This window comes from Seriola lalandi, unplaced genomic scaffold (genome assembly GCF_002814215.2).
Source record: "Seriola lalandi dorsalis isolate HSWRI2012SDOR001 ecotype SW California unplaced genomic scaffold, Sedor1 jcf7180002053683, whole genome shotgun sequence".
Taxonomy (NCBI): Eukaryota; Metazoa; Chordata; class Actinopteri; order Carangiformes; family Carangidae; genus Seriola; species Seriola lalandi.
Window position 1 is genome coordinate 218,970 of NW_019524236.1, and position 16,362 is coordinate 235,331.

Sequence of the window (16,362 nt, forward strand, 5' to 3'; positions counted from 1 at the left end):
GTTGGGAAAATTCGCCCCACCGCTACCGTTGACGTTGCGGGTCAACTTTTATTATGGTCTAGCGTCCGCCGAATCTCGTCCGGACAGGCGGAGTCAGCATCCAATACTAAAAATGAGCATCCACCCTTCTATGCATTACGCAGAAATGGAGCGCCACGCAGCTACATGGAAATGTGATGACACTTCTTTCTCAAAACAGCTGTAAATATGATGACTCAAAACTGTACAATTTTAGTAGTATGTGAATAGTATAATATTAATGAAAAACAGAACTACATCGTTTATATTACTTTTTATTAGACGGGAATAATCATCAGAGAACTACAGTGGACAAGGATATTACATAAAAATATTAACGTTGAGTGTACTGCTTAAGGAAGGTCGTCTGTGATTGGATAACTTACTTTATGGATGTATTTTTGCCAACAATAGAATCAATTTATAAATATATACATCCTCCAAAGTCATCATACGGTTGAATTAATACCTCTCTAATACAATAAAATAAAGATAAATAAAAAACTGAACATTATAATCTTCATGGATGTGGGATTTATTGCAGGGTTGTTTTATTATACTGTTTTAAGTAGGAGCACCTAATAAACTGACAAGTGAATGTAGTTATAAATGCTGTAACCATAGGCTACAACACTCTCGTCAACACCAGGGTAACTATCGGTCAGTTGAGGAGGGGATAGTAACAGTATTGACCGACAGAGGGCAGAAACGTACCGACGAGTCTGCTTACCATGATACAGCAAAAGGATCGAAGAAGTAATGGAAACGATGCTGCTGCTAACAACTGTCCCTCGATAATACTCACAACAAACACTGTCATGTTTAACATTGGTTGAACAGTCCATAGGCAGGGTGAGTGCTACAGAACCAGCTCTCCTGTCAAACCCAAAAAGGTAGGTGCTGTGAACCTAAAATGAACTAGATTGTACGGGCAGTAGGTTGTGTTAGCCACCGTCAGCTAATGTGAGGAGTGATGTCTGTAATGACAGCGCAACGTGTAATATTAGCATTGCCTTGCACGAGATCAGGAGAGCAGAGTACTCTATATATATATGTATATACACACTATACCCAGACTTGTCAGATCTGGACTAGACTAAGCCAGAGAAGCTTAAGACAGTTTCAAAAACAGTCTCATATTTGTGAAACATTTATTCCATTTCAAGCAAAAAATGCTTCCCCCCCTGTATAGACTACTTTAAACCAAGTCTAGCTCAAAACCCACAATTCCTAGATTTGTCAAATTTGGTTTTCAGAAACGAAAAATGTCAAGTTGCCATTATTTGTGTTTTCACAAACAAGAGGCTTTTGTTTTGTTAATCATGTCCAGGGTTGATAAATATAATTGTAACATTAGCTAAAGCTACACTATTGTTGTTTGGATGGAGAAAAAGAAGGGCACTTTTGATTTAATAAATAAGTAAAGGTTTCACTAATCTGGAACTGGGCTATAAGCAGAATTTCAGGCATTACCCAGGATGTCTAGCACCCTTACACAACAATAAGTGTTACACAAAATGAAGAACTGGTCACTCAATATTGACACTTCACATTCCCTTAACTCTCCCCCTAACTGCACATATTGTAAGCTAACTTCAATTAACTTGTAAACTAAGCAGCTTCTTGCGATATTGTATGGCATAAGGCATTGTTCTCCAGGTGTGTTGGCACCAATTAACACTTTTGCTTTGTTGCATGCATCAAACATTTACTCTTTAAAAAACTGCTATTTTTCTCTCTCTATTCCAGGGGACATCAGAGCTATGGCAGCTGCACAGTCTGCTGTAACGTTTGCAGTGTGCATCCTCATGATAACAGAGCTGATACTTGCCAAGAAGGACTACTATGATATACTGGGAGTGCCTAAAGATGCCTCTGAGCGACAGATAAAAAAGGCTTTCCACAGGCTTGCAATGAAATATCACCCTGATAAGAACAAGAGTCCAGATGCTGAAGTGAGATTCAGGGAAATTGCTGAAGGTATAGTTGATTTATATGTTTTGGGATTGCTTGGGTGTGTAAAGATTCATGTTTCCTGACACACTGGAATATTATTGTTTCTTCTAATATAATACTTTGTCCAGCATGCAGAGTAGAGTGTTGTTTAGCCTGTTTCCATTTCATATTAAGAACTCTGGAGCATGTGGCCAAAGTTGGATGTTCACCTTTGGGCTGGGATTATGAGATACAGTGCTAAACATCTCCCGCCTTAACTGAATCTTGTCTCTCAATCTTGTCATGTGCAGCTTATGAAACTTTGTCAGATGAAACCAGAAGAAGAGAATATAACCAGTTTGGTGACACCTCTGCGTACTCCACTCAAGGCAGACATACACAGGGAACGCACCAACCTTTCAGCTTCAACTTTGATGACATATTCAAAGACTTTGACATCTACAGCCAGAACAGGCACGCCCGTCACCGAAGACACTTTGATGAACACTCCAGGTCCCAAAAGGATTCCCACAGCAGACACAAGAGACACTTTCAAGGAGGTTTTGGAGCAGGTATCTTTGATGACATGTTTGAAGACATAGAGAGAATGTTTACTTTTGACAGACACACCAAACAGACTGAAAACAGGTTTCATGGTGCATCAAAACAACACTGTAGAACAGTGACACAACGCAGAGGGAATATGGTAACCACGTACACAGACTGTACTGCACCTTAAGATGCGATGTACAGTGACTTAAAACTTAAACTTGCCTTAAGAAGATGCAATACTGGTGTATTGATTAGGTAACTGAAAGCCACTCGGTTCAAATGCTGCGAAATTTGAACTGTGACATTGAAAACTGACATTCAGGCACAGAATGACAAGCACTGACTAAACAGTTTACTTAGCTTAGGTCAAAATTCAAATAAGCTATGTTTTCAAGCTATTCCCTGTGTGGACTTGTAAAAGATTGTAGTGGTTTTTCACTTCTTGTTGAAGTGAGCTGATAGAGAGTATTTTGTCAGTATTTTTTCAAGCACCTTCCCATGATAGCTGAGTTTGAAAACATTGTTAATTTTACTGTTTTAAGAAATAAAAATAGTCCTGGCACACAAATGCATGTGTCAGTTCACCACTAGTTCACCTGCTACTCTGTTTTTGTATAGTTTTTTGTTTCTTTTGTATAGGTTTTGCTATTGTAAGTTTCAAATCACAGCTAAAGGCAGAGACAATAGCATCCAGTGGAGTTTTGCTTATGGTTGTCAAATGGGGAGCAATGTCAACAAAAACCCGGGACCCTGCACATGTTGGGGTGTTCAGTGGGTATTTTTGGGTTTGTACTACATCTTGTTGGAATGTCTGTACTCTACGATGCCAGTCTCACTTTTGAACAAAGTACATTTTAATGTTGTAGTTAAATCTCAAGCGGTAATTATAAAAGAATTGTAAATGCCCCTAAATTATAAAATATAATTAGGGAAGAGGAATATGTGAATATAGAAATGTTTATGACACTCTTTTATTGGAAGTGGCCTAGATAGACCTGCAAATAAATTCAAGACAAACTGTTTCAGTTTTGATTCAACTTTAATGTAATTTTTGAGGCCATACTTTGTTGTTATTGATTGGATTATTCTGTCAAAGTATTGGCTACATCTTATAATCAGTCCAAAAGAAAAGAGCCAAAGACACTGAAACTTCAGAAGTAATCAGAGTTAAATCAACACTCAAAATAACAATCAAAAATCAAAACAGAGCAAGTTTCACACAAAATTGCAAATGCTGCCAGAACTTTTTCATTGCTAAAAAAAATCACCTTGATAAGAAACACGTTTGTTGCAGTATTGCAGGCATTTATATTATATTGTGTATTTCAAGAATATCAAAATATAGATCAAGGCCACATTCAATACAATGGAAAGTCACTGGTTTAATTTATACATTTAATTAAACCTGCTCTTTACTTTTTAAATGTTGAATATTTAATATGGATTCACAGTTTCACTACATGAAATTGAACCACTATTCCTGAAATGTAGGTATTGAAAAACCTCTGACTGACATGTAATTTAACTGGCAGTGGACCACTTGAACCATAAGCTACAGTATGTACTAGAGGTTTCATGACTACTATTGTATATATTTTTGACTGAAGATCAAGTGAAAGAATACTGCAGTACAAAGCTGAAGAAATAATTATATGTACAAACAAGCATCAATGTTCTGCATATGACTAGTTGCTGAAACACTCAGTAAATACTGTAGAAGAGGAAACTTCCTGTCGTGTTACCTCATTCCTGTAAACTAGGTACAGTGACATTCTCCTTTGACATTGTGCTGTGCAATATTTATTTTCTACATTGATGTAAAATATCCAGTAGCACTTTCAATTTTGCATAAAATTCCACATACGTGTGTTGTTTTTAAAGAATGTGTTTGGAGAAATAAAATGTAGACAACAAACACATCTGTTTGCTTATTTTTTTTAATGTTGTGTGAGAGTGAAAATGTTGTGTTCGTTCTTGTAGTTGAATTTACCGTAAAGGTTTATTTTCCAAAAGCTAAGGCGCGGACTATAAAATATATTTGGTCATACAGGTTTCACCATAAATGTACGCATTTCATTCATGGGTTTCACATGTAAATATTTTGGTACTCACCTTAGTTACTGTTGCGTAGAGGAAAAATTTGCATCTTTCTTTTCATTAGTGTAACACGACTATGATGTCACCCGTAGGAAATGTAGTTCAGAAAAAGCCGAACCTTGAAGTGTCCCGCCGGTGAACTGACTTTAGCGAACTCAAACTCCCATGATGCAACCACGAGCAACTGTTTGCGCAGTTGTCGGCAGAGCCAAAGTCAGTAGCTGTAGCTGAGAGACATTGAATGACTTTGTACCCGTCTCTGGCAGGGTAACGAAAGTTGTCTTTTGACAGGTCGGTATTAGTATCGAGGCTAATGGAGGCCCTTATACCTGTCATAAACAAGCTGCAAGATGTATTTAACACGGTCGGCGCAGATATAATTCAACTGCCGCAGATAGTTGTCGTGGGAACTCAGGTGAGAAACGTCACTTTGCTTAAAGGCTAGCAACTTAGTTAGCCTGCGTCAACTTACTGTTTTGTCTACTTCCATGTACCGCGGGTTTTCTTTCACTTTCATTCAGGTACAATAGACATAAATGTTTAGATTGGCTTTACATACGTTTGGCTTTTTTACGTTCATCCAAATTAACTAGTTAACTGGCAGTACAGTTAGCATTAGCTACATGTGATCTCACATTGTTTGGGTTGACAGGGAACAAGCAAGTATAGCCTTCAGATCGCTATCTTATAATTAAAATCAAAGTCTGATTTTCTGTAACTTCATTAGATTTAGATTGTTACATATTTATAGACCTGCTAACTCAGGAATTCATGTTCAACTAAGCGTTTAGTCAAAACACTGCTGATCTGAAGTTGTATTATATATATTCAAATGTATTGTTTTGTTCGACCAACAGTCCAACCTCCCACAAACTCCCAAATATTCAGTTTAAATGATGTATTACAAATAAAAGCATCAAATCTTATCTTTTGAGAGGCTGAAATCTGCAAATATGTGCAATGTTTTCATTTTTACTTGTAAATTGAAACAATTAATCAATCATCAAAAGGGTTCATGATTATTATTTGGTTGATCCACTAATCGATTAATCATTTCATAAATATATTCCTCTCCTCATACCATTCACACTACTAAGCATCTATCTTAATGCATAACTTGATTTACTACTTTAAAGATATCCATTCAGTAACACAATAGTGTGCTAAGTTGCCAAATTTTGGGCTATTGGTCATAAAAAATGTTTTTGTTTAAATCAATCAGCAGATCAGTCGATAATAAAACAAATCATTAGTTGCAGCCCTTCATCTAACTAAAAAGTATAATGCAGCAAATTTAACAACACCAAAAACTACAAATGTCCAGAAACCTCAATTAACACTTCTGTTCTCTAATACAGTTTCACCCTGACCACCTAACTACCTTGTGTACACACCAGAGCCTAATTGGTTTAAAGTGGCAGTTTTTTTTCTAACATGTTTACTTTCACTGGTCAGCTAATAGGATGTGGCTGTCTCAGACCTTTTGGCAGGCGTCTCAGGGCATTACAGTGACACAAAGCAAGCCAAAGGATGGTTTAAATGCCTGATTTGTTATGTATGTCCTTGTCGGGGCTCAACAAAGGCCCAGATCTGCTGAGACCTTTAGTTAAGGACAGGTGTAACTAATACTAGATGCCAAGTATTAATAATTGGTTATTCCTGTCATGTCTGTGAGTAGGCCCACCTATAGCAGTCAAAACATTAGATTTATAGCCTCAAAGGAAGTAACTGATTACATTTTAGCCCTCCTCTCCTACCAAGCAAATTAGGACCTCTTCATTAAAAAGGAACCGGCTAGCCAAGTGAGCTAAGTGAGGTATTTCAGCTCACAAGATCTCATTAAGGCTTACAGTACCACACGTCAATGAACAAGAAATGACCAACTAGTAGCACCCAGTGCTTGTGTCAATGAAGACTTTACACAAGTTGAAGCAGCCACAATGTTTGTGTCTAATCAGTAAGTGTCGCTCAACGCTGCCAATTTCGCCCCTGAAAGTTTTTTGGCCTAAACGAAAGTACTACCACCGCAGCAGGGAGCTAAATTTGGGCTAATAACTTTGAAGTAACACCAAAAAGTGTCCAGTAGAGTCAGTCTGAGGTCTGATTTCTCTGCTCAGTGAGTCACATATACATCAGTCTGTACTGGTGGTTTTGTTTACGATGTTGTTGTTATTGTCCACAGAGCAGTGGGAAGAGTTCTGTTTTAGAGAGCCTGGTTGGAAGGGACATCCTGCCACGCGGCACTGGTGTCGTCACACGGCGGCCCCTCATCCTACAGCTTGTGCACATTGATGCAGACGACCGCAGGAAAACCAGTGAAGAGAATGGTAACATCACTTTGACATCTGCTTCTTCTGTATCTTTGGTTGTTTGATTTTCATGGAGTTCTTTATGTATTAACTTCTCCAACAAACAAAATTATTTGATAGTGAGTATTTTTATATATATGCAGTACATTGTGTATGTAGTTTGCATAGTCAGGTTTTTTTTATTTCGTCTCTCATCAGGAAATGTAGCATTTAGCAGACTGTTAGTGTAAATCCACAAAAAATCTAGTCAAGTCAATGAATGCGGATGTGACAGTTTGGACATTATTCTCTCAAGCATCTGAAAAGAATCATGTAAATTGTGCAGAATATTAGTTCTGCGGGATGCTTCGCCTTCATTGCCCAAAAGCATTATTGTTTCTAATATTTAAATCAAAGGAAGATCTGTAAACAGACACCACCACAGTGCAGAAACACAAGTAAAAGTAATTTTATTCAGTTTTAACTAAGTAAGGTGCCACCACAGTCAAGTATTATCATCAATATACACGTAAAGTACCAAAAATAAAAGTACGCTTCATGCAGAATGGCATATTTCAGAATGTATTTTATTATCTTATGTTATTACTCCAAATAATGCATTTATTTATCTTATATTCATTGTAATTATTGATGCATTAATGTAAGCATCACTTAAATGTTGCAGTTGGTAAAAGTGGTACTAATTTTAGCTACTATATATATATATATACACACACACACACACACACGTACACATACTGTTGGGTATTTTAAAGATACTGTATTCATAATCTCAATCTGCAAAATAACTAGTCGCTAAAGCTGTGGTACAAATGTACTCAGAGTCAGCACTGCTATCTTCCACTTCTGGGTGAAAAGAAGGGGAATAAAATGTGAGTAAAAAGATCATGCATTTATTTAAAGCTGTTCTCTGGGAATGGCCTCAGAGTGACTCTGCATTGCTGCAGAGTGTCATGCAGGAGCTGCAGATAGCCGGGCTAACCCTTTTGTCTCCTGTCGTCTCTCTTTAACCACAGAATCCAAGAAAAATGGACGCCTTTACAGAGGTCTCCTTTTCCTTGTTCTATTTATTACTATGTTTGTATATTACATAACACCCCCTCTCTTTTGCCCATTCTGCCTTGTATTTGTGTAGCTCCTCCAAAGCTGCCAAACCATGTGGCTTCATTTTATTCAGCTCATGCCCTCCTCTTCATGTAGGCTGGTCTCTGTCAGTTAAAGTTAGACAAAGAAAGTTAGCAAATTTCTGTTGAAAATAATCATTTAGTGCTTAGTTTGACATTTTTTAAAACTTCCCTAAAGAGCACCTGTAATATCCTCAAATACCAGCTTCCTCTAAGATGACTAACAGACTCCATCCTCCTGAGTTTGTTTCCTTGTTTTTGTCGCAACTTTAATTATTGCAGCAAGTAATTACCTTGTTTTTGAAACACTGTGACATTCTCTAGGTCTCCACTTCCCAAAATGCACATGCTTTTTTGTTGCTTCAAGTTATAATTTGCTTCCATTACTTTTGTGTGAAAACCACTGTTGTTCCACTGTTTTGTAAACTCTTCAGCTGTGGATCTTTGACTGAAGAGTTTTTCCATCCCATTCTTGCCAACAGAGAAATCCTCCCTTGAGACATTAAACAGCTCCAATAGTAAAAATAGTAACACTGTTCTCAAAGCCACATTGGCTACATCAGTAACCAAAACATCTGTCCTCAACTTTGTACTTCTGCAGGCATCGATGGAGAGGAATGGGGCAAATTCCTACACACCAAAAACAAGGTAGGGCCAGAAAACAATACTCTCAATGGAGTCTTCCACCACTGCTGCACTGTATGTGGAATGTTAATGTTTGATAAACCTGGGTCTAATACCCTTGTTCTCTATCCTCTATTGATCCACTGACATTTATGGAGTAGCCACAGTGATTTTGCAGTATGTTTTCAACAGCAACATCTATAAATCTTTAATGAGATCAGGTACACACCCTCTCAGCAGCTAAAAATGTTCATATGGCTGCAGGGTAAATGTCCTCCAAGGTTGAATTGTGTCTCTTTGAGTTCCACATAGTTCTCCATGTTTGAACAAAGAAACTCTTATGATGTGCTGATAGCCTCATGACACTAAACAGGGAGTCTCAGGAAATCTTTCTTTGTAAAGATGTCATGTCCTTTTTTTTCTTGTTTGGTCACTCTTTGTTGTTATTGTTGTTTGAATCAAAAACTGCTGCTTACATTGATTTTACCAACATGTTGGAGTCCTTACCTTTCTCAATTAAATCTTCCTTTCAGATCTACACAGACTTTGAAGAGATCAGGCAAGAAATTGAAGCAGAAACGGAAAGAATTTCTGGCAATAACAAGGTATGCTAATTACACGTATGAAGGGATAACACCAAGAGTTGTCAAACAAGAAATGATATCCAAGGAGAAACTGAATTATCTTAAATGCCTTCTACCACTATCAGTCTGTACAAGTAACCGAAGAAGGTTGTATTTTTTTCCCTCTAGGGTATTAGTGATGAACCTATTCACCTGAAAATATTCTCACCATATGTTGTCAACCTCACACTGGTGGATCTTCCTGGCATTACAAAGGTGAGATAGGTTTCAATTTTGCCTCCCGGTGTTTCATTTATGAACTCAAAGTGATCCTGCACATGAATTTCACACAGGATATCTGCAGGTCTTGTAAAATCTTAAAAAGCATGAATTCAGTTCTCTCGATAAGATGCTTTAGATGGTACGAAGAAGTCCTTAATTTCTTATAATGGGCTTAAATATTTTTCTTGCCTGTTGTAGTAACACTGGTTATAACTTTTAGAACCTGGCTTATTGTTATAACCAGTTTATTGTGTATTATTATTGTTTATCATCACTGCTAGCCACAGTATCTGGGAAGCTCACTGAATCATAAGGTCACATTAATTGATTAATTATAAGAATTATTTCTTTGAAAGCCCTGATAATTGTTATATAAATGTGCCTTATTGTCCCCACTGGTTCTCTACCCAGTATAAAAAAGATATTGAAAGTCACATTTAATTTTTGTGTACTCTGTCAAGACCCTGTCACGGTTTGAAATCAGCATGTATTTGTTAAATCAGGTGCCTGTGGGAGACCAGCCCAAAGACATCGAGATTCAGATCAGAGAGCTGATCCTCAAGTACATCTCAAACCCCAACTCCATCATCCTTGCTGTGACTGCTGCCAACACAGACATGGCGACGTCAGAGGCCCTTAAAGTGGCCCGCGAGGTTGACCCTGATGGTAAAGTGCCTCATTGTTTTCTTCTTTCTTAGCTTTTAGATTTTACACTTTATTTTATTTATTTTCCTCTAGTCATGTACTTGGTGGCTTCCTTATCTCAGCAGTGTTTTTGTAGCCAGGTGTGTATCTCTGTGCATTCAGGTAGGAGGACACTAGCGGTGGTGACAAAGCTGGATCTGATGGATGCCGGTACAGATGCCATGGACATATTGATGGGCAGAGTCATTCCTGTCAAACTGGGCATTATCGGAGTAGTCAACAGGTAACACTGCACTAATATGTCACGTTCACCTCTAACATCATCCTGAATTGAGACATTTGGGAGTGATGCTCAGTGCAGTTACATTGTTGTTACATTGTTAGTGGTACCAAAGAACAAAAATGTCTGACACACTCTCATGAGTATTTTGTGTTTTTGGTATTTTTTAGGAGTCAGCTCGATATCAATCAAAAGAAGTCAGTGGCAGATGCGATCCGTGATGAATATGCCTTCCTACAAAAGAAGTACCCCTCCCTCGCTAACAGAAATGGAACCAAATATCTGGCCAGAACATTGAACAGGTATGGAGTTGAGATTTATGTATGTATATGTATGTATGTTTTCTGAGTTGTATATTGATCCAGATAACTCTAATATTATCTGACATGATAGATTATACAGTCACCTCTGAATTATATGTATTAATATACTGTTGTAGTCTCCAGGAAAGACCCTTTTCAATGTTTTCTTTTTCAATGTCGTAGGTTACTGATGCACCACATCAGAGACTGTCTCCCTGAGCTGAAGACGAGGATCAATGTGCTGGCAGCCCAGTACCAGTCTTTACTCAATAGTTACGGTGAACCTGTCGATGACAAGAGCGCCACGTTGCTGCAGCTCATCACCAAGTTTGCAGCAGAGTACTGCAACACCATAGAGGGCACAGCCAAGTACATCGAGACAGCTGAACTGTGAGTTACACAACTCTCTGAACTGCATGTACCTTCACACACCACTAAGGGGTGCTAGCATTGGTACTCTCCTGACTGGTCAAATTCTGCTTGTATGTTTAATGCAGTTTCCTCTCTTTTTTTCAGATGCGGTGGAGCAAGAATCTGTTATATATTTCATGAGACGTTTGGTCGCACATTGGAGTCAGTAGACCCACTGGGTGGTCTGACAACCATCGATGTGCTCACAGCAATCAGAAATGCAACAGTAAGTTTTTTGCTACCTCTCTAACTCGTGCTCTTACACGGAACCTTTTTGAAGACTTATATTTTCATTTTACGTGACAGGGCCCGAGGCCTGCTTTATTTGTGCCTGAGGTTTCGTTTGAGTTGCTGGTGAAGAGGCAGGTCAAACGTCTTGAGGAGCCCAGTCTTCGCTGTGTGGAGTTGGTTCATGAGGAGATGCAGAGGATCATCCAACACTGCAGCAACTACAGCACACAGGTGAAAAACAAGCTCACATACACACAAACTAAAGAAAACTAAAGCACAGTGGTATCCTGTAAATACACAAAACTGCAGTGTCTGACATATACAGTATAATGGTGATTGTTTATCTCTGCAGGAGTTGCTGAGGTTTCCAAAGCTCCATGATGCCATAGTAGAAGTGGTCACCTCCTTACTAAGAAAGAGACTCCCTGTCACCAATGAAATGGTCAGGACCTGCTCCCCATGAACACATGAGCATTTTAACGGAAGTTCATTCACAACCAGGTCTGATTAATCAATGTTCTGAATTTCTTTTCAGGTTCACAACCTTGTTGCCATCGAGCTGGCCTATATCAACACAAAGCACCCTGACTTTGCTGATGCCTGCGGTCTCATGAACAACAACATAGAAGTAAGAGACTAGCTTCTACTCTCACTGACGCAGTTGTTTTGTATTTCTCAACTGATCTGATCATGTTAATTGTGAACATATAGTGAGGTTATGGCCTGTCACTGATCTTGATGCTGTTGTACATTTCAGCTGCAGCACAGCACAAAAAAAAACAACTAATGAAACTAGAAACATTCTCTCTTCTAATCTCTGACAGAGGTTCATTTGTCAAACTTTTGTTTTCATAGGAGCAGAGACGCAACAGAATGAGAGACCTGCCCTCTGCTGTCCCCAGAGACAAGGTACAGTCCGTCTCTATGAGAGTCGTTGATCTTCTGTTTTCTTGTAACAGGCTTTCACAGGTTTTCTACCACTGACAGACTGATGCATTCAGTCTGCTCTCTCTGAAGAATTAACCAACAGAATTAATTAATTACTTAAATCTAACACAGTCATCGTCTTTACATTATGTAAAGTTCCTACGCACCTCTACTTGTAGCTCCTGTCAGTTTTCTGTCCGCTCTTTTCTTCTGATGTCTTTCTTTAGTCCCTTAGAGGCCCAGGTGGGCAATCTCTCTCCCCCACTGAGCCTCCTGCCCCTGAGGGCGAGGTCGCAAAGGTGTGTCTCGTTCACTCACTGCCTGCCCACATTTAATTCTGCCCACCTCCAAGCCCTTTTTCCGATGTCATATATTTGAAAGGCCTGTAGTGTCCTGAAAATGCAGTGGCGTTTGAGGGGCAGTTCTTAACTGATCTGACCTTTGATCTTCACTCTGTGTTGTACATTCAACCCCTTTTTTTTCCTGCATGCTGATTGCTCTGACAGAAGAAACACGAAAACTCCAGAATCAATTGGCATGTCGTGTTTTAAAATGAGGAAAACTTGAATTAGTTTTGTAGGAGTGGATGATATGGACAGAATCTTCTATCAGGGTACATGTAATTTTATGACAAAACGATATAGTCTACTGGTCAGAAGTTTTACAACACCTCAGTTTTACCAGCTGTTATTATTTTCTTGTTACTTGTCTTTTTCTCGCCATTCTGATAACAGTATACAGCACTACTTCCTGCAGTATGTCCTAATAATAGCAGTAGTAGGAATAGTTTGCATGAACTTTCAAGGCTTCATTTATTTCCCTTGCTGCAGGAAAGCTGGAAGTTAACCAATTTTTTTTAATCCCTGAAAAAATCTGTTCTCTATGAAAGTTACGTGATATTTCAGTTTTTGTTGACATACCTGGAAAATGGGGTTGTTTTTAAACTATTGACTGAATAAAGTAGAAGAAAAAAAATTGTAGCTAAATGTCTTCTGCTCTATTATCATCATATCACCCAATCCTAAACCTGAGTTATGTAATTTGTGCTCACTGCTTGCCAGTGTTTCTCACCAAACTCCTGCTTGTTTTGTTTCAACTGAAGAATAAACAAAAGTCTGAAGGAACTTCTTTGGAGTGAAGACAAAGAAGGCCTGTGGCATGCTACTGTTTAAGTGTTAACATACACTTGCTTATGTCCGTGCACTGTTTTGTTGATTGAAATTTGTTGATTTAACCTATTTTCCTGATTTCCTGTGTACATGTTGTATTTCCAGTCCCTGAGCAGGATTCTTCACACATTCTCACCCTCTGTCTCTCTCCTCCCTATAGGCAGCAGCTGGTTCTCAGAGCGGCTCTGTCAGCGAGCAGATAGACGGTGGGACAGGGAACTGGAGGGGAATGTTGAAGAAGGGAGAGGAGGGTTCAGCTGGTGACAGGGCCGTGCCCCTAAATCCATTTCCTTCAAGCCCACAGAGGGGCCATGCTGTCAACCTCCTAGATGTGGTGGGTAACAGAGTCATGATGGCTGGTAGCTTCAAATCACTGCACAATAAAATGATTCCACTCACAAATGGAAGCTTGTGCACTTTTAATATTTAGTTTAGAAAACGTAATTTAACTTTTTTTTTTTAAAAACTAAGAAAATCTTTATCCCTCTACAGCAATATTGTCCTATCACATATTGAAAGAATGTGAGGCATAGTGAAAGGCTTCAGAAAAATCTTATGTATGTTTTATATATATACAATAAAATAAAAATATGAATTAATCAATTTTAGTCCAATCGCTGAAATTGTGGTAATTCATCAAAAAACTCAGGTAGGATAGTTATTAATTGTTCAGCAGCAGCTTTCTAGTATGTTCAACTCCATGACACAAAATTGACTTTCCTTTACACCTTTGCTGTTGCCTTTGCAGGCTACAGCGTTAGTCAGATATTGATCTGACAGTTTCGTACATGATTTTACTGTTCATGTTTCCATTTCCCTGGTCATTCCCCACAAATTAATTTTGTGCCTGCTCATTCCCAGCCTGTTCCAGTGTCCAGGAAGTTGTCGGCTCGGGAGCAGAGGGACTGTGAGGTTATCGAGAGGCTCATCAAGTCATACTTCCTTATCGTGCGGAAAAACATCCAAGACAGGTTCACATTTAATTGCCCTTGCTCATTTATATATTATTTTTGAAATGTTGGCATGATTGGTCCCCTCTCATCTGCTTGACTGTATCTTCATCCTATCTCCTATCTTCCTGTTTGGCCTCAGTGTACCAAAAGCAGTGATGCACTTCCTGGTGAACCATGTGAAGGACTGCCTGCAGAGTGAGCTGGTGGGTCAGTTATACAAGACGGCCCTGCTGGACGATCTGCTGACAGAGTCTGAGGACATGGCCCAGAGACGCAACGAGGCTGCTGACATGCTCAAGGTAACAGATCTGTCAAGTGTCACTATGGATAGCAACAAGAAGATCCAGTATCAGTCATACGCTCACTGCTCGATAAAACATTTAAATGTCACGTGAAATACTGGTTGAATTCAACACTGAGATGTTTGCTTCTAAAATAAATTTAGTATATCAATCAAGTATATCAAATAGTAAGTTTAAAGACAGAGGCATTTCAAGCTTGAAAGGATAAAAATTGTGAATTTATTGAAAAACTGTTGTCAGATGCCCATTTAAAGTGGTTTTGCTTGCTGTCATCATTCCTACTGTTCATACTGACCATTAGATGATCCCTTCTAAATTCACTTTCAATCTAAGTGATGGGGGATGAAATGTATGTTTTTCTGAAGCTAATCTGAGGCTTCATCTGCCTGAGTAACAGTCTTTGTAGTATAAGATTTACTCTTAGTGTTTCCCTGTTGAGCTACAGTGAAGGGATTGTAACAAAGAGACTAAAACTGTAGAAGATACGTATCATATTAGTGTCACTATCTTCTAAATTATTGCACAGGAAGTGTGCTGTGGACATTGACCCCTCTCACTTATATTGTAAATGTATTAAGAAGGGTTCATTAAATGGCCAGTATGAACAGCAGGTATTTCAGTGTTCACATGGGCACCTGATTGTTTTAAGGCCGAGGTGAAGAAATGTGAAGCTGTGCTTTAAGGCAATTTAGAGGAACTACACCTCAGTAAGAGGATGATGTCACAAATATTGTACATTCAGTGTATAAGTTGTAGTTGGAAGTAGAAACAGTATATCCCCCCCAAAATAATAAAAAGTTAAATAATCAAGTTCTTTAATTTACACAATTTCCATCTCCGTGCCTTTTTCCATTCCTGTGTGCAGGCACTGCAGAAAGCCAGCCAGGTGATAGCGGAGATCAGAGAAACCCACATGTGGTGAGGGCTGCCTCTCTTCAGCAGGCTCTCTTCATCCCTCATGGACCATCCAACCCCCCGCAACACCCCCCCCTCCCCCAAGCCGAGTCTCCCAGCACTTTGGACTGCTGAGTCAGAACAACCTGAAAATGCACTGGTGTGGATATGTGTATATCTAAACATAGTTTTAATGTACAGTAAGGACTTGGATTCAATGAAGGGCGGAACATATCACCATCTGCATCACACATGCCCCTGTCCTAGATTGTTATATTTTTCTTATGTAATTAAAACAATAAATATATAGATCATGTTGTGCATCACCACTATGTGGATCCCTGCTGAGGAATGTCTGCTCTTAATGTAGATTTGAATTAAAGCTAGAAATGACAAACACATGCTACAACATGTAGATGCTCTCTGTATCAAGTTAATTCTTTCATTAGCTGGTTACAAAATACTGTATCCACTGCTAATTTTCCCAAAGAAATGTACTTAACTTAGATATTTTTATTGTGGAAATACCCTACCATTTTTACACACTCTTCTGTTTCCTGTTGATAACAATATTACAAAGCTAAATTAGACCCATTTTTGTCCCTGTGTTTACATCTCCTTACACAGTAAGCTCTCTTACATTCTTAGCGTTTCAGTATCTTCAGTGAGGTGTTTGTGTGATATTTTGTATGAATATGTTCTGTTCCTGAAGTGTATGTTGGACAAAATTACACAGAAGCAGAC

At 38.7% G+C, this 16,362-nt stretch overlaps 2 protein-coding genes across 5 annotated transcripts; both read left to right on the forward strand.

The window, feature by feature from the left end:
* Positions 1–666: 666 nt before the first annotated feature.
* dnajb9a (DnaJ heat shock protein family (Hsp40) member B9a) lies at positions 667–4,420 on the forward strand. The gene is made up of 3 exons (XM_023401441.2): positions 667–911; positions 1,768–1,998; positions 2,265–4,420. The coding sequence occupies exons 2-3, from the start codon at positions 1,782–1,784 to the stop codon at positions 2,690–2,692; spliced, it is 645 nt and encodes a 214-aa protein (XP_023257209.1). The 5' UTR covers positions 667–911; positions 1,768–1,781; the 3' UTR covers positions 2,693–4,420.
* Positions 4,421–4,803: 383 nt separating this feature from the next.
* Positions 4,804–16,019, forward strand: dnm1l (dynamin 1-like). 4 transcript variants are annotated; one of them, XM_023401464.2, is made up of 20 exons: positions 4,804–5,017; positions 6,785–6,929; positions 7,928–7,957; positions 8,637–8,683; positions 9,193–9,264; positions 9,412–9,498; positions 10,008–10,170; positions 10,312–10,432; positions 10,600–10,731; positions 10,915–11,121; positions 11,248–11,368; positions 11,449–11,604; positions 11,726–11,815; positions 11,909–12,001; positions 12,229–12,282; positions 12,528–12,599; positions 13,630–13,803; positions 14,331–14,440; positions 14,562–14,721; positions 15,590–16,019. In XM_023401464.2, exons 1-20 carry the CDS (start codon positions 4,916–4,918, stop codon positions 15,644–15,646), a joined length of 2,193 nt encoding a protein of 730 aa, XP_023257232.1. In that variant the 5' UTR covers positions 4,804–4,915; the 3' UTR covers positions 15,647–16,019. The 4 variants fall into 4 exon arrangements, with proteins under 4 accessions (XP_023257232.1, XP_023257234.1, XP_023257233.1 ...); XM_023401466.2 differs by lacking the exon at positions 12,528–12,599 and having other exon boundaries at positions 4,805–5,017; XM_023401465.2 differs by lacking the exon at positions 7,928–7,957 and having other exon boundaries at positions 4,805–5,017.
* The last annotated feature ends 343 nt before the right edge of the window (positions 16,020–16,362 follow it).

What these genes read in the sequence shown, in the direction of transcription:
- dnajb9a (XM_023401441.2), top strand. Translation starts at nt 1,782, where the DNA reads ATGGCAGCTGCACAGTCTGCTGTAACGTTTGCAGTGTGCATCCTCATG. An exon ending in ATTCAGGGAAATTGCTGAAG is followed by an intron (nt 1,999 to 2,264) that starts GTATAGTTGATT and finishes TGTCATGTGCAG; the next exon opens with CTTATGAAACTTTGTCAGAT.
- dnm1l (XM_023401464.2), top strand. Translation starts at nt 4,916, where the DNA reads ATGGAGGCCCTTATACCTGTCATAAACAAGCTGCAAGATGTATTTAAC. An exon ending in GCAGCAACTACAGCACACAG is followed by an intron (nt 11,605 to 11,725) that starts GTGAAAAACAAG and finishes TTATCTCTGCAG; the next exon opens with GAGTTGCTGAGGTTTCCAAA. An exon ending in CTGCTGTCCCCAGAGACAAG is followed by an intron (nt 12,283 to 12,527) that starts GTACAGTCCGTC and finishes GTCTTTCTTTAG; the next exon opens with TCCCTTAGAGGCCCAGGTGG.